The 26,322-nt window shown below is 35.0% G+C and overlaps 1 protein-coding gene across 1 annotated transcript; it reads right to left on the bottom strand.

Annotated features, from left to right (window-relative positions):
* Nucleotides 1–1,531: 1,531 nt before the first annotated feature.
* On the bottom strand, nt 1,532–22,743 carry LOC133564821 (T-box transcription factor TBX2-like). Its single transcript, XM_061919327.1, has 7 exons — nt 21,987–22,743; nt 19,691–19,958; nt 16,021–16,167; nt 15,134–15,210; nt 12,609–12,769; nt 8,057–8,568; nt 1,532–5,580 (listed from the first exon to the last, which is right to left on the bottom strand). The coding sequence occupies exons 1-7, from the start codon at nt 22,406–22,408 to the stop codon at nt 5,218–5,220; spliced, it is 1,950 nt and encodes a 649-aa protein (XP_061775311.1). The 5' UTR covers nt 22,409–22,743; the 3' UTR covers nt 1,532–5,217.
* Nucleotides 22,744–26,322: the final 3,579 nt, after the last annotated feature.

Raw genomic sequence — 26,322 nt, 5'->3', positions numbered from 1 at the left:
ACACAACACAACATGACACAACACAAGACTACACAACACAAGATGATACAAAAAACACAACACAACACAAGATGACACAAAAAACACAACACAAGATGAAACAACACAATACTACATGACACTACACGACACAACATGACACAACACAATACAACATGACACAACACAACACGACACAACACAAGACTACACAACACAAGATGATACGACAAACACAACGCAACACCACACAAGATGACACAACACAGCATGACACCACATAAGACTACACAATGCAACATAAGACAACACATCATGAAATGACACAACACAACATGACAAAACACAATACTACACAACACAAAATGACACAACACAACACGACACAACACAAAATGACACAAAATAACACAACATAACACTACGCAACACAACATGACACAACACAATACTACAAGACACTACACAACACAAAATGACACAACACAACATAACACTGCACAACACAAGATGACATAACAAAACACAACACAAGATGACACAACATGACACCACATAACACTACACAATACTACACAACACAAAATGACACAAAATGACACAACTTGACACTATGCAACACAACATGACACAACACAATACTACATGACACTACATATTGCAACAAAAGACAACACAACATGAGATGACACAACATATCATCACATAACACTACACAACACAACAAAAGACAACACAAGATGAGATGACACAAGACAACATGACACCACATAACACTACACAACTCAACAAAAGACAACACAACATGAGATGACACAACACGACACCACATAACACTAGACAACACAAAAAAAGACAACACAACATGAGATGACACAACACAACATGACACCACATAACACTACACAACACAACAAAAGACAACACAAGATGAGATGACACAAGACAACGTGACACCACATGACACTACACATTGCAATAAAAGACAACACAAGATGAGAGGACACAAGACAACAACACACATTGATTGGTGATACAAGAAGGGGTGTGAACAAGTGATCATGTGACCTGCAGGCAAGCGACAGGCGCCAGTCTGCAAACAATAGCTTGTCTGCACCTCCTAACCCTTCACACACACACACACACACACACACACACACACACACACACACACACGCACACACACACATTTGGCGGTTCATTCATGTGCACACATTTGACAAATGAGGGCCAACGGGTGGGCTGCCTCATCCCAGTTATTGACTACTATTACATTGGAGCCTTTATTATTAGGATTATTAGGAATAGTCTCCATCCATCCATTTTCTACCGCTTATTCCCTTTGGGGTCGCTTATTCTTCCAAAGGTTCTGGTCATCAGAGCATGTTTTGGATGTATTTGATGGAATTTGTAGCTGCCAAGTGTGGATTGTCACGTGCAGTCTGCGTCAGAAGAGTCACCTGACCTATCAGCTGTTCTTGTGGGCGTGGCCAAGCAGGCACACCTGTCAAGTCTGTGAAGTATTGGATGATGTCATCAAAGATGAGGCAGGTTTTCAACACGAGACGTTTTATTGCAAATAGTGAGACGGATGAAATGGACAACCAGGATAAAGAGGAATAGTTCATGTTTAAATATATCCATTCATAAAGAATGCTTTGATCATGGTGAAGTAAAAATGTAAATATTTACAGTATGTGCAGTTTCCCCTCTCAGCGTATGGAATATGGAATATGGAATATGAAATATGGCACACACACATCATGTCCCATCACAATCACTTTTCACTACAGGAGCTCCCTAAAGTCCATGGACAATGCACACCTCATAGTAGTACCACCACTACATACATGTACATATACATGTACACATACATATACATATACATATACATATACATATACATATACATATACATGTACATGTACATATACATATACATGTACATGTACATATACATATCATCATTCTTCATATATTATTTAAGAGGATTTTTGGATTCAGGAAGGACTCATTCTTCTGAACATGAATATAAACATGAATATGAATATAAACATGAACATAAACATGAATATAAACATGAACATGAACAAGAACATGAGTATAAACATGAACAAGAACATGAATATAAACATGAACATGAATATAAACATGAACATAAACATGAATATAAACATGAACATGAATATAAACATGAACATGAACAAGAACATGAATATAAACATGAATATAAACACGAACATGAATATAAACATGAACATGAATATAAACAAGTACATGAACATGAATATAAACATGAACAAGAACATGAATATAAACACGAACAAGAACATAAACATGAATATAAACACGAACATGAATATAAACATGAACATGAACTAGAACATGAATATAAACACAAACAAGAACATGAACATAAACACGAACATGAATATAAACATGAATATAAACATGAACATAAACAAGTACATGAACATGAATATAAACATGAACATGAATATAAACATGAATATGAACATGAACAAGAACATGAATATAAACATGAACAAGAACATGAATATAAACATGAATATAAACATGAACAAGAACATGAATATAAACATGAACAAGAGCATGAATATAAACATGAAAGAGAACATGAATGTAAACATGAACAAGAACATGAATACAAACATGAATATAAACATGAACATGTATATAAACATGAATATAAACATGAACATGAACATGTATATAAACATGAATATGAACATGAACATAAAAATGAATATAAACATGAACATGAATATAAACATGAACATGAACAAGAACATGAATATAAACATGAACATGAATATAAACATGAACATGAATATAAACATGGACATGAATATAAACAAGTACATGAATATAAACATGAACATGAATATAAACATGAACATGAATATAAACAAGCACATGAATATAAACATGAACATGAATATAAACATGAATGTAAACATGAATACGAATATAAACTTGACTATGAAGAGGAAGAGGTGTGTTTGTGACATGTTGAGACTTTAGGGACTTCCTGTCCAGGGCTGAGAAGGTGAGTGTCATATGAAAGCAATATTTACACGCTCGTTGAAATAAATTAAAACCAATTGCATTTCCTCCGATCTTAGACTTATTTACACTTTTTCCTTTTCCTTAAATCACATAAATAAATCAAAAAGACATTTTTCTCTTCAACATAAGACTGACATGTTTTGTTGTTGTTTTCACAAGCTAGGCCACTGGACTAAATAAAGACTTTTATTGTGAAAGCGTTGAAGTCCCATCCTGTCAGCTGATGAAATATTGTCAACTTCTTTGGATGCTGCAACTTTGTCTTCACTTTCTACAAAAGTCCTCCTCCAACTTCTCCGAGCCCAAAAGTCATCAGAACCTGAACTCTAGGCCTCACTTTGGTTTGACGGACTTGGACTAACTAACCCAACCAACTTTCAACTAATCCAAGCCTAAAACTAAACTAACTGTAAGACTAGACAAACCCTGAAACTAAAGTAGCCCTAAAACTAAACTCACTCTCAAACTCAACAAACCATAAAACAAAACCAAACCAAAGACTAACAAAACCTAAAACTAAACCCGAACGCTAACCAAATGGTGAAGCTAAGCAGCTAAAACGGAGTCTTACGTGATTGGACTATTTTGGTCTTTTCAGATTAAAAGCATTCACATCCAAATCTTATTCCTCCTGATTCCAAATGGATTCAGAATCTGGAACAAAGGATTTCAAAAATCATGTAAAAATTAAAACATGTTTGAAGTTTCTTCTTTTCTACAACAATCTATTTTTAAAAGAGGATTTATGTCAGAAGGACATTTTCTAACCTTTTTGGAAACGTTGATGAGAATTATTCAATCCAATTATACTTTGCCAGAGTGGCTTTTAATCCGGAGTGGAATCAGAATCAGAATCAGAATCAGAATCAGAAACAGAATCAGAATCAGAATCAGAATCAGAATCAGAATCAGATGGAATCTTTACAATCACACTTTTACTCTTTCGTCTCATTTCTTCATTGTGGGCCTGAAGTACCTGAGTTGTTGTTGTTGTTGATGATGTTGTCCTTGTTGATGATGATGTTGTTGATAGTGATGATGTTTTTGATGTTGTTGATGATCTTGTTGTTGATGATGATGTTGATAATGTTGTTGATGTTGTTTTTAAAGATGTAGTTTTTTGTGTTGATGTTTTTTGTATTTGATGAATGATGTTGTCAATATTGTTGTTGATGATAATGTAGATGTTGTTGGTGATGATGATGTTGTTGTTGATAATGTTGTCGATGATGTTGTTGTTGATTATGTTGTTGTTTATGATGTTGATAATGTTGATGTTGATGATGTTGTTGTTGACGGTGTTGTTGAAGATGTTATTTTTTCTGTTGATGTTGTTTTTGTATTTGATCAATTATGTTGTTGTTGTTGATCAAGATGTTGTTAATGTTGTTTGTTGATGATGTTGTTGTTGATAGTATTGATGATGATGTTGATGATGTTGTTGTTGGAATTGTTGAATATGTTTTTTGTGTTTATGTATTTGATCAATTATGTTGTTGTTGATGATGATGTTAATTGTGTTGATGAAAATGTTGATGATGATGTTGTTGTTGATGATGTTGTTGATGATTATGTTGTTGTTGATGTTGATGATGTTGTTGATGATTATGTTGTTGTTGATAATGTTGTTAATGATATAGTTGTTGATGTTATTGTTGATGATGATAATGGTGTTGTTGATGATGATGATGTTGTTAATATTGATAATGTTGTTGTTCTTGAGGATGTTGTTGATGATGTTGTTAATGATATAGTTGTTGATGTCATTGTTGATGATTATGTTGTTGTTGATGATTATGTTGTTATTGTTGATAATGTTGTTGTTGTTGATGATGATGATGATTGTGTTGTTATGGATGTTATTGATGATGATGATGATGATGTTGTTATTGATGATGATGTTGTTGATGATGTTGTTGTTGAGGCGGTGAAAGAGTCGTTGCCGCTGGAGGATGCAAGTGGCGTGTTTCTTCTTCTTCTTCTTCATTGTAAAATGGCGTCCCAGTCAGTGATCATCAGCTGGTAGAGGGTGAGGTCATGATGAGGTGATGGCGAGGGTGAGGTGATGATGATGAGGTGATGGCGAGGGTGAGGTGATGATGATGAGGTGATGGCGAGGGTGAGGTGATGGGGAGTGTGAGGCGTGGACTAGGGGGAGTGTGCAGGTGAGGAAGTTTCTGTGTGAGCGTCCAGGCCGCTGAGCAGTCTCTGAATGTTGTGCAGCTGGTTGCCAGACTCTCTGCCGGGACTTGGCGGCGAGGCGTCATGGCGGCGCCGCGTGGGGCTGCTCTCTGGGCTGCCCGCCTTGGAGGCTTCTGAGGCGGGCAGAGACACGGGCACAGGAAGTTGGTAAGGACTGAAGCGAAGACGAGGACGGGAGGAAGCCAAGAAGGGGTTCCTGCCCAGCGCGCCCGAAGAGTTGCTGCTCGCCGCCGCCGCTGCTGCCGCCGCCGCCGCCATGTAGGAGTAGGAGTAGGGGAAGATGCCACCTAGTGGAGGCATGGGGATGCCCTGCAACACAACAATGTACAAACTTGTCACGTCTACTATTCAACTTATTCATTTGCTCATCATTCACTTATTTGCACTTTCTGCAACTCTTGCTGGAGCCTACCCCAGCTGACCTGGAGCAGGCGCCCCGTCCCCAGCCAATCACAGGACACCTACACACTATCAGTCATCAATAACTAGGATTATTTACACACACACACACACACACACACACACATAATTAAATAAAATGATTAATTAATTAAATAAAATAGCATTAGGATAGGCTCCAGCACCCCCCGCAACCCAAAGAGGGACAAGAGGTAGGAAATGGATGGATATAAAAGTCAAATGATAATAATAATAAATACTACAAGAGAGAATGTGACCTGCATGATAAACATTGGACACAAACTAATTATTCAAATCAAATAAAATGATAATACCAACAATAATGAATAACTACAAATAATAAAACATTTTTAAAATGTTTTTAAAAATCGCTAAAATTATGTAACATTTAATCATATAAATACAAAACAAATAATTGAAAAGTATTAGGTATTTAATGAATATATATATATATATATATATATACACACATATATATATATGCATATATATGTTTATATGTACATATAAATGTAAATATATATATATATATATATATATATATATATATATATATATATATATATATATATATATATATATATATATATATATATATATATATACATATATATTCTTTCAAGCGGTAGAAAATGGATGGATGGATGGATGGATGGATATATATATATATATATATATATATATATATATATATATATATATATATATATTCTTTCATTCCATCCATCCATTTTCTACCACTTATTCCCTTTTGTGGGGGTCACTGGCGCTCATCTCAGCGACAATTGTATTCTTTCATTGAATATCTAAAACTTTTCAATTATCTATATTGAAATTAATTTGATTAAAATATATCTATATGCATATATATACATACACACATTTATATATATATATTTGTACATATAGGAATATACATATATATGTTTATATGTACATATATTTGCATATATATTATTTCATAAAATATCTAATACTTTTCAATGATCTGTATTAAAATGTATTTGATTAAATGATTTCCTATACATACATTATATACATATATGTATATAATGTATGTATGTATGTATATAGTGTGAATGTTGTCTAGTCTATGTGTGTTGGCCCTGCGATGAGGGGGCGACTTGTCCAGGGTGTATGCCGCCTACCACCCGATTGTAGCTGAGATAGGCACCAGCGCCCCCCGTGACCCCAAAAGGGAATAAGCGGTAGGAAATGGATGGATGGATGGATGTATATATATATGTATATATGTATATATGTATGTGTGTATGTGTTTGACATATTCCAACATTTTCCAAAGAGTAGCATTATTAGCTGACGTTAAGAAGGCTACATGCTACATGCTAAAGTAGCACCACCCGCCCCCATGTGGTGTTAAAAGGCTACATGCTACATGCTAAAATAGCACCACCCGCCCCCATGTGGTGTTAAAAGGCTACATGCTACATGCTAAAATAGCACCACCCGCCCCCATGTGGTGTTAAAAGGCTACATGCTACATGCTAAAGTAGCACCACCCTCCCCCATGTGGTGTTAAAAGGCTACATGCTACATGCTAAAGTAGCACCACCCGCCCCCATGTGGTGTTAAAAGGCTACATGCTACATGCTAAAGTAGCACCACCCTCCCCCATGTGGTGTTAAAAGGCTACATGCTACATGCTAAAGTAGCACCACCCGCCCCCATGTGGTGTTAAAAGGCTACATGCTACATGCTAAAGTAGCACCACCCTCCCCCATGTGGTGTTAAAAGGCTACATGCTACATGCTAAAGTAGCACCACCCGCCCCATGTGGTGTTAAAAGGCTACATGCTACATGCTAAAGTAGCACCACCCTCCCTCATGTGGTGTTAAAAGGCTACATGCTACATGCTAAAGTAGCACCACCCACCCCCATGTGGTGTTAAAAGGCTACATGCTACATGCTAAAGTAGCACCACCCTCCCCCATGTGGTGTTAAAAGGCTACATGCTACATGCTAAAGTAGCACCACCCGCCCCCATGTGGTGTTAAAAGGCTACATGCTACATGCTAAAGTAGCACCACCCTCCCCCATGTGGTGTTAAAAGGCTACATGCTACATGCTAAAGTAGCACCACCCGCCCCATGTGGTGTTAAAAGGCTACATGCTACATGCTAAAGTAGCACCACCCTCCCTCATGTGGTGTTAAAAGGCTACATGCTACATGCTAAAGTAGCACCACCCGCCCCCATGTGGTGTTAAAAGGCTACATGCTACATGCTAAAGTAGCACCACCCGCCCCCATGTGGTGTTAAAAGGCTACATGCTACATGCTAAAGTAGCACCACCCGCCCCCATGTGGTGTTGTGGATATGCAAATGAGGCACACGCCCGTCTCACCTGAGAGGCCAGCATGTGCTGAGACAGGTGGAAGGGGAAGGTGGTGGTGGGCGCGGCCCCGCCCTCCGCCACCTGGCTGCTCGCCACGGAGGCCAGCAGGTGCTGCATGTTGATGGCGGACAAGGCGGCGGGGTTGATGGCGAAGTGTCCCGGGTGGAAGAAGGAGGCGTTGAGAGGGCTGAAGAAGTGCTGAGGGTGGAGACCTGACAGCGCCAAACTCTGCAGGTGACTCAAGTGGGAGGGGCTTTCTGTCTGCACCATCACAGGTGACATGCTGTCCTTCCCGCCTTTCTCCTTCTCCACACTGCGCCACTTCTCCTCCTTCTTGCTCAAAGACGTCGGCGCCTCCCCGCGTCTCGACGACGTCAGCGCGCCTTCTGCGCTCAAAGAGGTGGAGGTGGTGGTGTTGCAGGTGGAGGTGGTGCAGGTGGAGGTGGTGCAGGTGGTGGTGGTGCAACCCTCTTCTTGCTGCTCCTCCATCTCCTGCTCGCTGTCGCTGCACACCTTCTCTTCTGCAAGCAAACACCACCTCTATGATGTACAATGTGATGTACAATGTGATGTGAAATATGATGTAATATATGATATACAATGTGATGTGAAATATGATGTAATATATGATATACAATGTGATGTGAAATATGATGTAATATATGATATACAATGTGATGTGAAATATGATGTAATATATGATATACAATGTGATGTGAAATATGATGTAATATATGATATACAATGTGATGTGAAATATGATGTAATATATGATATACAATGTGATGTGAAATATGATGTAATATATGATATACAATGTGATGTGAAATATGATGTACAATGTGATGTACAATGTGATGTGAAATATGATGTAATATATGATATACAATGTGATGTGAAATATGATGTAATATATGATATACAATGTGATGTGAAATATGATGTACAATGTGATGTACAATGTGATGTGAAATATGATGTAATATATGATATACAATGTGATGTGAAATATGATGTAATATATGATATACAATGTGATGTGAAATATGATGTAATATATGATATACAATGTGATGTGAAATATGATGTAATATATGATATACAATGTGATGTGAAATATGATGTAATATATGATATACAATGTGATGTGAAATATGATGTAATATATGATATACAATGTGATGTGAAATATGATGTAATATATGATATACAATGTGATGTGAAATATGATGTACAATGTGATGTACAATGTGATGTGAAATATGATGTAATATATGATGTACAATGTGATGTGAAATATGATGTAATATATGATATACAATGTGATGTGAAATATGATGTACAATGTGATGTACAATGTGATGTGAAATATGATGTAATATATGATGTACAATGTGATGTGAAATATGATGTAATATATGATATACAATGTGATGTGAAATATGATGTAATATATGATATACAATGTGATGTGAAATATGATGTGATATATGGTATAAATATGATGTAATATATGATATACAATGTGATGTGAAATATGATGTAATATATGATATACAATGTGATGTGAAATATGATGTAATATATGATATACAATGTGATGTGAAATATGATGTACAATGTGATGTACAATGTGATGTACAATGTGATGTGAAATATGATGTAATGTATGATGTACAATGTGATGTGAAATATGATGTAATATATGATATACAATGTGATGTGAAATATGATGTAATATATGATATACAATGTGATGTGAAATATGATGTACAATGTGATGTACAATGTGATGTGAAATATGATGTAATATATGATGTACAATGTGATGTGAAATATGATGTAATATATGATATACAATGTGATGTGAAATATGATGTAATATATGATATACAATGTGATGTGAAATATGATGTAATATATGATATACAATGTGATGTGAAATATGATGTAATATATGATATACAATGTGATGTGAAATATGATGTGATATATGGTATAAATATGATGTAATATATGATATACAATGTGATGTGAAATATGATGTAATATATGATATACAATGTGATGTGAAATATGATGTAATATATGATATACAATGTGATGTGAAATATGATGTACAATGTGATGTACAATGTGATGTACAATGTGATGTGAAATATGATGTAATGTATGATGTACAATGTGATGTGAAATATGATGTAATATATGATATACAATGTGATGTGAAATATGATGTAATATATGATATACAATGTGATGTGAAATATGATGTACAATGTGATGTACAATGTGATGTGAAATATGATGTAATATATGATGTACAATGTGATGTGAAATATGATGTAATATATGATATACAATGTGATGTGAAATATGATGTAATATATGATATACAATGTGATGTGAAATATGATGTGATATTTCTTGTCCAGGGTGTACCCCGCCTACTGCCCGATTGCAGCTGACCCTAACCCTAACCCTAACCCTCTAAACCCAACCCCACTATTAACCTTCAAACCCTAACCTCTAACCCCAACTCAAACCCAAACCCCAGTCTTAACCCTCTAATCCTAACGCTCTAACCCCAACCCCAACCCAACCTTAGCCCTCCAACCCTAACCCCAACCCAACCTTAGCCCTCTAACGCTAACCCTAACCCTAACCATCTAACTCTAAACCCAACCCCAACCATAACCCTATAACCCCAACCCTAACCATAACCCTAACCCCAACCCCAACCCAACCTTAGCCCTCTAACTCTAACCCCAACCCCAACCATAACCCTATAACCCCCAACCCTAACCATACCCCTAACTCTAAACCCAACCCCAACCATAACCCTATAACCCCAACCCTAACTCAAACCCCAACCCTAACCCAACCTTAGCCCTCTAACGCTAACCCCAACCCTAACTATCTAACGCTAACCCCAACCCTAACCATCTAACCCTATAACCCCAACCCCAACCATAACCCTATAACCCCAACCCTAACTATCTAACGCTAACCCCAACCCTAACCATCTAACCCTATAACCCCAACCCCAACCCTAGCCATCTAACTCTAACCCCAACCCTAACCTTCTAACCCCAACCCCAACCCCAACCATAACCCTATAACCCCAACCCTAACTATCTAACGCTAACCCCAACCCTAACCATCTAACCCTATAACCCCAACCCCAACCATAACCCTATAACCCCAACCCCAACCCTAGCCATCTAACTCTAACCCCAACCCAACCTTAGCCCTCTAACGCCAACCCCAACCCTAACCATCTAACTCTAACCCCAACCCCAACCATAACCCTATAACCCCAACCCTAACCCTCTAACCCCAACCCCAACCATAACCCTATAACCCCAACCCTAACCCTCCAACCCCAACCCCAACCATAACCCTATAACCCCAACCATAACCCTACAACCCCAACCCCAACCCCAACCCTAACCCTCCAACCCCAACCCCAACCATAACCCTATAACCCCAACCCTAACCCTCCAACCCCAACCCCAACCATAACCCTATAACCCCAACCCTAACCCTAAAACCCCAACCCCAACCATAACCCTATAACCCCAACCATAACCCTCCAACCCCAACCCCAACCATAACCCTATAACCCCAACCATAACCCTCCAACCCCAACCCCAACCATAACCCTATAACCCCAACCATAACCCTCCAACCCCAACCCCAACCATAACCCTATAACCCCAACCATAACCCTCCAACCCCAACCCCAACCATAACCCTAACCCTACAACCCCAACCATAACCCTATAACCCCAACCATAACCCTCCAACCCCAACCCCAACCATAACCCTATAACCCCAACCATAACCCTCCAACCCCAACCCCAACCATAACCCTATAACCCCAACCATAACCCTACAACCCCAACCCCAACCATAACCCTATAACCCCAACCATAACCCTACAACCCCAACCCCAACCCCAACCATAACCCTATAACCCCAACCCCAACCATAACCCTATAACCCCAACCATAACCCTACAACCCCAACCCCAACCCCAACCATAACCCTATAACCCCAACCATAACCCTACAACCCCAACCCCAACCCCAACCATAACCCTATAACCCCAACCATAACCCTATAACCCCAACCCCAACCATAACCCTATAACCCCAACCATAACCCTACAACCCCAACCCCAACCCCAACCATAACCCTATAACCCCAACCATAACCCTATAACCCCAACCATAACCCTATAACCCCAACCCCAACCATAACCCTATAACCCCAACCATAACCCTACAACCCCAACCCCAACCCCAACCATAACCCTATAACCCCAACCATAACCCTACAACCCCAACCCCAACCCCAACCCTAACCCTCCAACCCCAACCCCAACCATAACCCTAACTCCAACCTTCTAACCCCAACTCTAACCCCAACCCCAACCCTAACCATAACCCTAACCCTAACTCTAAACCCAACCCCAACCCTCTAACCCTAAGCCCCCAGCACTCCCTGCCAGCCCAAAAGGGACAAGCGGTATAAAATGTCTGGATGTATTAGTTACCATGATGGCTGGAGTTGAAGTTGTGAGGACTGTTGGATGTTCCCAGAGGAGAGTTGATGGTGTTGGAAGGCTCGCTGGACGCCTCAGAATCTGCAGCCTCAACCTCCTCCACACCCCTGCACTCCTCAGACATCCTCAGTGATGGCAGAGACAGTTGCTTCCTGTGCATATTGTACATCATCATCATCATATACTACATCATCATCACACTATACTACATCATCATCACACTGTACTACATCATCATCACACTATACTACATCATCATCACACTATACTACATAACATCCTCAGTGATGGCAGAAACAGTTGCTTCCTGCGCACATTGTACATCATCATCAAATACCACATCATCACACTATACTACATCATCATCATCATATACTACATCATCACACTATACTACATCATCATCACACTATACTACATCATCATCACACTATACTACATAACATCCTCAGTGATGGCAGCGACAGTTGCTTCCTGCGCATATTGTACATCTACATTTTATACTACATCGTCATCATACTATACTACATCATCATCACACTATACTACATCATCATCACACTATACTACATCATCATCACACTATACTACATCATCATCACACTATACTACATAACATCCTCAGTGATGGCAGTGACAGTTGCTTCCTGCGCACATTGTACATCTACATTTTATACTACATCATCATCATATACTACATCATCATCACACTATACTACATCATCATCACACTATACTACATCATCATCACACTATACTATATCATCATCATATACTACATCATCATCACACTGTACTACATAACATCCTCAGTGATGGCAGAGACAGTTGCTTCCTGTGCACATTGTACATCATCATCATATACTACATCATCATCATCATCATCATATACTACATCATCCTCATACTATACTACATCATCATCATACTATAATACATCATCCTCATACTATACTACATCATCATCATACTATAATACATCATCATCACACTATATTACATCACATCCTCAATGATGGCACCGAAAGTTGCTTCCTGCATACATTGTACTTCATTTTTATACTACATTATCATCATCATACTATACTAATTCATCATCATCATACTGTACTACATCATCATCATCATACTTTACTACATCATCATACTATACTACTTCATCATACAATATTACATCATCATCATATTTTACTACATCATCATCACCATACTATACTACATCACATCCTCAGTGATGGCAGCAACAGTTGTTTCCTGCATACATTGTACTTCATACTATACTACATCATCATCATACTATACTACATCATCATCATACTATACTACATCACTATCATACTATACTACATCATCCTCATACTATACTACATCATCATCATACTATACTACATCATTATCATACTATACTACATCATCCTCATACTATACTACATAATCATCTTCATATTATACTACATCATCATCTTCATACTATATTACATCATCTTCATACTATACTACATCATCATCATCATACTGTACTACATCATCATGATATGAAACTACATCAGTGTTATACTGTACTACATCTTTATTGTAGTATATGTATATATATGTACTACATCACATGTTTGAGGATGGCAGTGAGCGTTGTTTCCTGCACACATCATTGGACTCCAACACATTATACTGTGTTACATATCATACTATATTATATATTGTTTCCTGCACACATCATTGGACTCCAACACATTATACTGTATTACACATCATACTATATTATATATTGTTTCCTGCACACATCATTGGACTCCAACACATTATACTGTATTACACATCATACTGTCTTCTACTGTCTAGTATTTGATACAGGGTCCCACAATATGATATTATTAAAGCATTACAAATGTAATGATGATATTGAAGTTATCATTTGACCACATTTAATGATATCATGCCCTAAATGAGACTAGTCATGTAATCCCTGACATCCAAACCTACTTTTATGCTCACTATATTTTTCCCAAACGTAATAAAAGGCAATAATTGTAATATTTCATATTTTGTGGGTATTGTCAATCAGTGTCGTATTACTAAATTGTTTCATTGTTCACAAATATTTTTGTTTGCTTCAAATCTTCATCTGGTGTTTTCTTCTTTATTCTAATAACGGTCACCAAAAACAGGGGAAATGTATCCGCGGTGATATCGGCAGTAGTTGACCCAGTATTGAATCGATACCAACACGTGCAGTATCGCTCACACCTTCGCCAATGGCACAGCCCTGTGGTGCGTTCAAGCACCGCCGAATAACGTAGGACATGTCAGCAAGTCAATAATCAGGATGGGAATATCTTCCAATAACAACAATATTGATCAGAATCAATGATCACCTTTTCTCTCTTCATCAATCAGGATGTGAATATCTTCCAATAACAACAATATTGATCAGAATCAATGATCACCTTTTCTCTCTTCTTCAATCAGGATGTGAATATTTTCCAATAACAACAATATTGATCAGAATCAATGATCACCTTTTCTCTCTTCTTCCGTTGCCAGTGTCTCGGAAGCCTTTGGCGAAAGGATTGTTGTCGATTTTCAGCTGCGTGATCTGTCACAATATATCACAATTATTACTATTTCATGTGTATTACAGTACACAATATATGACACATCAAGTATTAATATTTGATAATACAACTACTATGTATTACAGTACACAATATATAATCACATAAAGTATTAATATTTGATATATACATACGTGTGTATCACAGTACATAATATGTCACATGAAGTATTAATATTTAATATAACAACTAATATGTATTACAGTACACAATATATGTCACATGAAGTATTAATATTTGATAATACAACTAATATGTATTACAGTCCATGCATTAAGCATTACTATTTGATATACCAACTAATATGTCTTACAGTACACAATATATATCACATGAAGTAATAATATTTGATAATACAACTACTATGTATTACAGTACACAATATGTAATCACATGAAGTATTAATATTTGATATATACATACGTGTGTATCACAGTACATAATATGTCACATGAAGTATTAATATTTAATATAACAACTAATATGTATTACAGTACACACATTAACCATTAATATTTGATATAACAACTAATCTGTATTACAGTACACAATATACAGTATATCACATGGAGTATTAATTAATATTTGATATATACAAATACATACATGTACACACATATACATATGTGTGTACATGTATGAAGTATAAGCATGAAGTATAAGTATGAAGTATAAGTATGAAGTATAAGTATGAAGTATAATTATGAAGTATAAGTATGAAGTATAAGTATGAAGTATAAGTATGAAGTATAAGTATGAAGTATAAGTATATGAAGTATAAGTATAAGTACCTTGTCGTTCTGATAAGCAGTGACGGCCACAAACTCAGTTTCTGGGAAGACGTAAGTCCTGAAGGTGCTGTAAGGAAGTTTCAAGATGTCGTTGGCTCGCACGATGTGGAACCTGGGCTGGTATTTGTGCATGGAGTTCAAGATGGTCTGCAACACAATGTACATATTTATATTCATATTTATATTTATATATCATGTGGAACCTGGGCTGGTATTTGTGCATGGAGTTCAGGATGGTCTGCAACACAATGTACATATTTATATTTATATTTATATTTATATATCATGTGGAACCTGGGCTGGTATTTGTGCATGGAGTTCAAGATGGTCTGCAACACAATACACATATTTATATTTATATTTATATATCATGTGGAACCTGGGCTGGTATTTGTGCATGGAGTTCAGGATGGTCTGCAACACAATGTACATATTTATATTTATATTTATATTTATATATCATGTGGAACCTGGGCTGGTATTTGTGCATGGAGTTCAAGATGGTCTGCAACACAATACACATATTTATATTTATATTTATATATCATGTGGAACCTGGGCTGGTATTTGTGCATGGAGTTCAAGATGGTCTGCAAACACAATATACATATTTATATTTATATTTATATATTTACTTCAACATGTTAATAACCAGGCACACAAAATTCATAAACACATTTACACTATTATCAACATCAAGTTCATGATCAAAAATACATTCCAATATTTATTGTGTGAAGCGAGACAAGCTAAACATGACATTAGTAACATGTCATAAACACATTATGTCCCCATTATTATTAGCAGTCATATTTCTTAAATCACATTACATTAGTAACACGTCTCCATTATTTTCTATTATTTTTATTAGCAGTCATATTTCTTAAATAACATTACATTAGTAACACGTCTCCATTCTTCTTCTTCTTCTTCTTCTTATTATTATTCTTATTATTATTATTATTAGCAGTCCTATTTCTTAAATGACATTACATTAGTAACATGTCTCCATTCTTCTTATTATTATTATTCTTATTCTTCTTCTTCTTCTTCATATTATTATTATTATTATTATTATTATTATTAGCAGTCATATTTCTTAAACAACATTACATTAGTAACATGTCTCCATTCTTCTTATTATTATTATTCTTATTCTTATTCTTCTTCTTCATATTATTATTATTATTATTATTATTATTATTAGCAGTCATATTTCTTAAACAACATTACATTAGTAACATGTCTCCATTATTTTCTATTATTTTTATTAGCAGTCATATTTCTTAAATAACATTACATTAGTAACACGTCTCCATTCATCTTCTTCTTCTTCTTCTTCTTATTAATCTTATTCTTCTTCTTATTATTAATGGCAGTCATATTTCTTAAAGAAAGTCTGCTAGTCTTCACCTCTCTTATTCACTTTCAAACATGTTAAGAATATCTTCTTTTTGCAACAAAAGTACAAGCAGTTTTTTTCAAGTAGGCAATAAATGATATTACACATCTATATCACCTTTTTATTAACAAAATATTATTATTATAATATTAGTATTACACATATAGAAGCAATATTGCCTTTTTATTGACAACATATTATTATTACAATACTAATATTACACATATGGAAGCAATATCGCCTTTTTATTGACAAAATATTATTATTATATATTAATATTACACATATGGAAGCGAAATCACATTTTGATTAATATAATGGCAACGATTAAAAAGAAGTATGCTTCATATTTATGTATGACGTATAAAATGTGGTAGTACTCTTAAATGTAAGTTTAATATAAAAAGGTGGTGGTACTTACACATATATATTTAATTAAAAAGCTGACGTACTAACAAATATATGTTTAATTTAAAAAGATGGTAGTACTTACCTATATATATTTAATGAAAAATGGTGGTAGTATTTACAATTATATGTGTAATATAAAAGTACTTACAAATATATGTTTAATTAAAAAAAGGTTGTAATTCTCAAAAATATATATTTGACATAGTACTCACAAATATATGTTGAATACAAAAGGTGGTAATACTCACACATATATATTTAATTTAGTACTTACAAATATACATTTAATATAAATAGTGGTAGTACTCACAAATATATATTTAATGTAATACTTACAAATACATGTTTAATTGAAAAAGGTGGTAATACTCACAAATATATATTTAATGTAATACTTACAAATATATGTTGAATAAAAAAAGGTGGTAATACTTACAAATATAAATTTAATGAAGAACTTACGACTATGTTTAATTTAAAAAGGTGGTAATACTTCTAAATATATATTTAATGAAGTACTTACAACTATGTTTAATTAAAAAAGGTGGTAATACTCATATTTAATATAAATAGTGGTAGTACTCACAAATAGATATTTATTGTAGTACTTACAAATATATGTTTAATTCGTAAAAAGGTGGTTTATCCTCACAAATATATATTTAATGTAGTATTTACAAATCCGTGTTTTGTTAAAAAAAAAGGTGGTAAAACTCACAAATATATGTTTAATAAAAAAACGGTAGCACTTACAAATATATGTTAAATAAGTGTTAGTACTTACAGATATATGTTTAATAAGTGTTAGTACTTACAAATATATATTTAATAGGTGTTATTACTTACAAATATATAGATGTAGTATAAACGTACTTACAAATATATATTAATAAGTGTTAGTACTTACAAATATATGTTTAATAAGTGTTAGTACTTACAAATATATATTTATTAAGTGTTAGTACTTAAAAATATACAGATGTAATATAAAAGTACTTACAAATATATATTAATAAGTGTTAGTAGAGACAAACTTACAAATATATATTTAATAAGTGTTGGTACTTACAAATATACAGATGTAGTATAAAAGTACCTAAAAATATATATTTAATAGGTGTTAGTATTTTGAAATATACAGATGTAGTATAAAATGACCTACAAATATATATGTAATAGGTGTTAGTACTTGTAAATATACAGATGTAGTATAAAAGTACTTAGGAATCCGTGTTGGTGAGTTTGAGTTTATGGAAGTGTTAGTTAAATAGATATGGAAAAGGTGGTAGACTAGTACTTCTATGGAAGTAGATCAGAGTATATGGAAGTACTTACAAATCATCAGAGTATATAGAAGTAGTTATAAATGATGAGAGTATATGGAAGTAGTTATAAATGATGAGAGTATATGGAAGTAGTTATAAATGATGAGAGTATATGGAAGTAGTTATAAATGATGAGAGTATATGGAAGTAGTTATAAATGATGAGAGTATATAGAAGTAGTTATAAATGATGAGAGTATATAGAAGTAGTTATAAATGATGAGAGTATATAGAAGTAGTTATAAATGATGAGAGTATATGGAAGTAGTTATAAATGATGAGAGTATATAGAAGTAGTTATAAATGATGAGAGTATATGGAAGTAGTTATAAATGATGAGAGTATATAGAAGTAGTTATAAATGATGAGAGTATATAGAAGTAGTTATAAATGATGAGAGTATATAGAAGTAGTTATAAATGATGAGAGTATATAGAAGTAGTTATAAATGATGAGAGTATATGGAAGTAGTTATAAATGATGAGAGTATATGGAAGTAGTTATAAATGATGAGAGTATATGGAAGTACTTACAAATCCGTGTTTATCTGAGATGTTGTTGGTGAGTTTGAGTTTGTGGAAGGCCACAGCCTTGGCCATCCACTGTTCGCCGGTGGCAGGACTGTCCGGGTGGATGTACATCCTCTTGGGCATCTCCGGGTCCGCCTTGCCGGCCACCATCCAGCGGGAGTTGTGGAACTTGTAGCGGCAATCATCCGCCGCCACGATGTCCATCAGCAGGATGTACTTGGCCTTCTTGTCCAGGCCGCTGATGCGCACTTTGAACGGAGGGAACATCCTCCTGCGCACACACACACACACACACTTCACTACATATACATACATGTATGTACATATATACACCTATCTATCTATCTATATGTATTTATATCCATCTGGTCATCCCTCGTCTTTTACTTTACTTCTTGTCCCGCAGGCCGCTCATGCGCACTTTGAACGGCGGGAACACACGGCTCTTTCTCAAATATACATACATACATACATACATACACACATACATACATACATACATACATACATACATACATACATACATACATACATATTGTCATCTATTGTCATCCATTATCTTTCACATATTAAATATATTAAATACTTGTACTCATATTGTACTCATATTGTCATCCATCGTCTTCAAAACTAAAAACAAAAAACAATATATATATACATTATATATTAAAAATATATTTTCATATATTGTCATCCATATTTTTTTACATAAATACATCAAAAATAAATATATATATGACCTACATAAATATATGTATTAAATACATATTGTTATCCATCCATCTATCTATCTATCTATCTATCTATCTATCTATCCATCTATACATCTATATATATATATATATATATATATATATATATATATATATATATATATATATATATACTGTATATATATATATATATCAATGTGTGTGTGTGTGTGTGTGAGACCTGCATATTCGCATCTATTATCATCGACATAATATCATCGATTTTATTCTGTATCGTCTCATCTATTTTAATATCATCTAATAGGGACTTGTTAACTATTGATGTCGTCCATTATATATCATTATCGTTATTACGACTTATTATAAGGTTTAGTGTTTGTTACGCACTCGATACTTTTGTTATAATTGAAGTTTGCTGTAAATGATGTGCTACTGTAAATGATACAATTATTTTACACGCTATTTTACAGTTTATTGTAAATGATATAAAACGGTTAATTATAAATGATATAAGAGAGTTTATTACAAATTATATAATATCGTTTTTTTTAATAAATGATGTAATACTGTTTATTTTACAGTCTAAAATACAGTTTATTGTAAAATGATATAAAACGGTTTATTGTAAATTATACAATGCCGTTTTTATAAATGATGTCATACTGTTTATTTTACAATCTATAATTCAGTTTATTATATATGATATAAATCGGTTTATTATAAATTATATAATGCCGTTTTACAACATTACTAATAATATTGTGCAATACTGTTTATTTTACCCTCTATAATACAGTTTATTATAAAAGGTATGATGCGGTTTATTATAATTTATTTTCATACAATACGGTTTATTTTTCAGACTGTTTGTCAATAATCCTATTTTTGTGTTGAGTTACTTTTGTTGTTAAACTTCTTTTGTTATTTTTCGTTAGAAGCGTACTAAAACAAACCTTCATGAAATGTAAAAGATGGATATAATAAAGCATATTAATAATGCTGTGTTGTAAAATAATAATTGTATCTGACGTGATGATAATCCACCACTTCTGCCGTCAACTTGTATCAACGTGACGTGTGTTGATGTTCCAACTCACTGATGGCCTCAAACAATTGAGGAATAAAATATGGAGGATATTAAACGCTATTTAATAAAAAGATACCAATATTGTATTAATGTAAATGTTAATTTACTGATTTGCTCATATCGATTGACGCACAAAATAATAATGATATCGTAATATTATTAATACTGATACTAATGATAATAATAATCGTAATAATATTGATCATCCATCCATTTCCTACCGCTTGTCCCTTTTGGGGTCGCGGAGGGTGCTGGAGCCTATAGTAATGACAATAATAGTCGTAATAATAATAATTATACTAATGGTAATAATGATCGTAATAAATATAAGAAGAGTAATAATAATAAAGATAATAATAATAGTGCTGATGATAATAATAATAGTGTTGATAATAATAGTGTTGATGATAATAATAATAGTGTTGATAATAATAGTGTTGATAATAATAGTGTTGATGATAATAGTGTTGATAATAAGTGAAGTAGGCGGGCGACGTACCTTCCAGACTTGGTGATGACCATCTCGGTGCCCAGCTGATGAAACTGATCCCACAGATCTTTGGCCTCCAGCGTGACTTTGGGATCATCTTCTACTTGCTCCTCTTCGGCCTCCTGCAGACTCTTCACGCCGCGGAGGTGTGTCGCCCCTCCCGGACCTCCCGGACCTCCTGGCCCCCCCGCAGCCGCCAGGAGTCCGCCGCCGTCCGTCGGCCCCGCCAGGCCGTGATGGCCGTGATGATGTCCGTGAAGATGGTGCTGGTGGTGCTGGTGGTGCTGGGGCGACATCTTGCCCAGCGGCGGCCCGGCGGGGAGCCCCAGAGCCGGGAAGAAGGAAGGCTGAGCGGCCGCCAAGAAGGCAGACATGTGGAAGTCAGGCCGGTGAGCCTGGAAGTGATGGAAGGACGCCATGGAATCTCTCATCGGAGCTTCTTCCGACAAACTACACCTCCATCTCCTCCTCTTATTATTATTATTATTTGTTAGAATATTCTTCTTCTTAGTCCCCTTCTCCTCCTCCTCCTCCTTCTTCTTCTTCCTATTAGTAGTAGTTTTCTTCTTCTTCTTCTTCTTCTCCTCCGGACTAGACAAAGTCCATCTTCTGCTGCCGCCAAACTACATGCATAAGTACATGTAAAGGTACATGTAAAGGTACATGTAAAGGTACATGTAAAGGTACATGCACAAGTGGAGTTGACATCCAAGCGGCGGCGACGCCACAAACCCAGCAAACCTTTTTGATTGCGGACTTTACGCGCGGCGCGCGGCCAATTGCCGGGCCGGGTGGGCGTGGCCAGGGGAGGCGGGCGCGCGCCGCGCGCGAGGTGTCGGGCGCGCAAAGAAAACATGTCAATAAAATGAAAGTTTTGAAGAGTGACAACAAAGAGCTCCTTCTGCGCATGTCCGCGCTTGAATCGCGACCGTCATATTGCGATGTGACGATATAGTCCCGGTGCTGCGTTCAGGGACACGTGCGAGTGTATGGAAATAGCAGATGGCTTTTTAGACCTCACTTTTTTACGCGCGCGTCCTCCAAAGTACTGCACCGAGTACTAAACCGAGAACTGCCGAATACTGCCAAGTACTGCAAAGTACTGCCAAGTACTGCAAAGTACTGCCAAGTACTGCAGCGAGTACTGCGTGTACTACTAGGAGGAGAAAGAAGTGCTTGTCATCAAGTATCTGCTAATCTGCTTAATAAGAGCCGGCCGGCGCCAGTCGGAACAATCATTGTCGCTTTTTATTTGGCTTGAGGAGCTCAGGCGTGTGCGTGCGCGAGCGCGCCACCGTCTGAGCGTGCGTGCGCGTGCGCGCCACCAACATCTCACGGTTCACGATTTCCTTTCCTTTCCTGGAAGATGTACATGTATATTGGAAAAGTACTGCTGGAGTACACTTCACATGTATTTATACACACACACAACAACAGCAGCAACAACAAGAGTCACACAAAGTAAGCAATCAACACAACTCTAATGTTTGCTACACACACACACACACACACACACACACACACACGCACACACACACACACACACACACACACACACACGGTGTATTTCCAAGTTGAAGCAGGTTCAAATAGAAGTATATATAATATACAACAGTTAATACAATAAAATAATGTGAATATATATTTTTTATTTGCAAATATTTAGCAATGAAACATATTTGTGTCTGCTTATGATTCATCAAAATATATTTATTTGATTCATGATTTTTTTTAATATCTCCTAATTGATTATGAATGAACTGTATAAAGTATTGTAGTATTATGAAGTACGTGTGTGTTCAAGAGAATATCTGTTCAAATACCACGTGTATTATTATGTGTCATTAAGTATTATTATTAATGATTCATTATTTATTCTGAATAAGTTTTTTAAATAATTAAATATAATTGTATTGCATGTACTGTAATATAGTAGTACTTAGGTCAGCTATATTTAAAATATTAAAATATAATTGTGCTGCATGTACTGTAATATAGTAGTACTTTTTCAAGTATTTAATATAATTGTAGTGCATGTACTGTAATATAGTAGTACTTATGTTAACTTATTTTCAAGTATTTAATATAATTGTAGTGCATGTACTGTAATATAGTAGTATATAAGTAGTACTTAGGTCAAGGGGTAGTACCCGTGCCAATTATGCCAATAAATAGGAAATATGTAGAGTGATATTTTTATTGATGTGTATATATATATAAATAAAAAAACAGTTGATAGACTTTTGTGTTTTTTCCCTTCTATTGATCCCCCCCCCCCCAATACGCCCCCCCCCCCCCCCTGATGTGTCTATTTTTAGCAGAGAGACTGAAGTCTTGGCGCCAGAGCGTTTAAGAGCTGTCAAACTTCTTCATATTTCCTTTTGTCACACTGGACCCCCTTCTGACTCACCACTCTCATGTACTCATGTACTCTAATGTACTCATGTACTCATGTACTCATGTACTCATGTACTCTAATGTACTCTAATGTACTCTAATGTACTCTAATGTACTCATGTACTCATGTACTCTAATGTACTCTAATGTACTCTAATGTACTCATGTACTCATGTACTCATGTACTCATGTACTCTAATGTACTCATGTACTCATGTACTCATGTACTCATGTACTCGTGTACTCACTTCTACTACAATCTACCTCCAACAAGCTTTTATAATACACAACATTGTAGTACCACATCATCACTTTACAGTAAACAAGCTGACAGTGCAAAATAAACCCTCAACCACACACACACACACACACACATATACATATATATATATATATATATATATATATATATATATATATATATATATATATATATATATATATATATATATATATATATATATATATAAATATATATATATATATATATATATAAATACATACATGCATAATGTATATATATATGGATACATACATACAAATATATGTATGTATGTATATACAGTATACATACATACATATATACACATAAATACATACATACATACAAACATATTCATGTATGTATGTATGTATGTATGTATATATATACATATATGTATATATATAAATACATACAAATATATGTATATGCATATATATATATACATATATATACACACACATACATACATACATACATACATATATACATACATACATATATACATACATATATATGCATATATAAATAAATATATATATACATATGTAGATACATATAATTGTATACATACAGACATACTTATGTATATATGCATACATAATACATATATTTACACACACACACACACACACACACACACACACACACACACACACACACACACACACACACACACACACACACGTGTTCACATGTGGAATTATGTACTTAACAAAAAAAGGTGAAATAACTGCAAACATGTTTCATATTCTAGTTTCTCCCAAATAGTCACCCTTTGCTCTGATGACTGTTTTGCACACTCTGGGCATTCTCTCCATGAGCTTCAAGAGGTAGTCACCCCTCTCTCTCTCTCTCTCTCTCTCTCTCTCTCTCTCACTCTCTTATTTGACATTTAAAGGGTGTGACTTTTAATTAGCCTTCACCTGAGGCACCAGACGGGGGCGCTCTAACGACTAGCAAGTCAGATGGAACATTCTAGAATGTCTTCTTCTAACAAAAGGCAAACAATCTCAGAGTCAAGGTTCATAACTTCATTATTTATTGGTGACAAAACATCAAAAAGCTCTTCAGAGATGAAATACTTTACAATTAAATAAATATTGAAATGAGAAAGTCTTCTTCATCCAGAAACTTAATAACTACTTAAATAGCTTGTTTAAAACTCATATTCACCAAAAACGAGTTAAAGGCAAGAAAAGAAGTCAACTCATTTGTAATATACAATATTATTGTAGACCTTAATATGAGGTCAAATATCCATTTGAAATCATTTTTAATTTCATATTGCTTGCATTGAAAAGAACATTCTACATGAAAACAACATCATTCAATATTTGTGTATTTGCTCATTTAAGTCATAAAATACATGATTCCGATCATATTTCATTCATGCTTTCTAATGAATGATTCATGAATTGTTTAATGTATGAATATTATATAGCCGAGTAATTGTTCACCGACATCATTAATATTCATTTCAATATTTCTTTCAAATGTCGTTTAGAAATATTGAAATTGTTGATTTTATAGAACTGGGAAAAAAATACAGGTTTAAAAGAAAGGAACATACTGTAAATCATTGTAATATACTTTTACATACATTGTACTATTTATTATGGGCCTGCTGCAATGCAGGCAGCCTTTATTATTGTTTTTATTATTATTATTATCATTGTTATTATG

This window comes from Nerophis ophidion, linkage group LG13 (assembly GCF_033978795.1).
Source record: "Nerophis ophidion isolate RoL-2023_Sa linkage group LG13, RoL_Noph_v1.0, whole genome shotgun sequence".
NCBI lineage: Eukaryota > Metazoa > Chordata > Actinopteri > Syngnathiformes > Syngnathidae > Nerophis > Nerophis ophidion.
This window is presented reverse-complemented; position numbering and strand designations above follow the sequence as displayed.

Coding starts and splice junctions, on each gene's coding strand:
- LOC133564821 (XM_061919327.1), bottom strand. CDS start 22,408: ATGAGAGATTCCATGGCGTCCTTCCATCACTTCCAGGCTCACCGGCCT. Junction 16,168..19,690: donor TCTCAGATAAACACGGATTT/GTAAGTACTTCC, acceptor ATTGTGTTGCAG/ACCATCTTGAACTCCATGCA. Junction 8,569..12,608: donor CTTCAACTCCAGCCATCATG/GTAACTAATACA, acceptor GTTTGCTTGCAG/AAGAGAAGGTGTGCAGCGAC.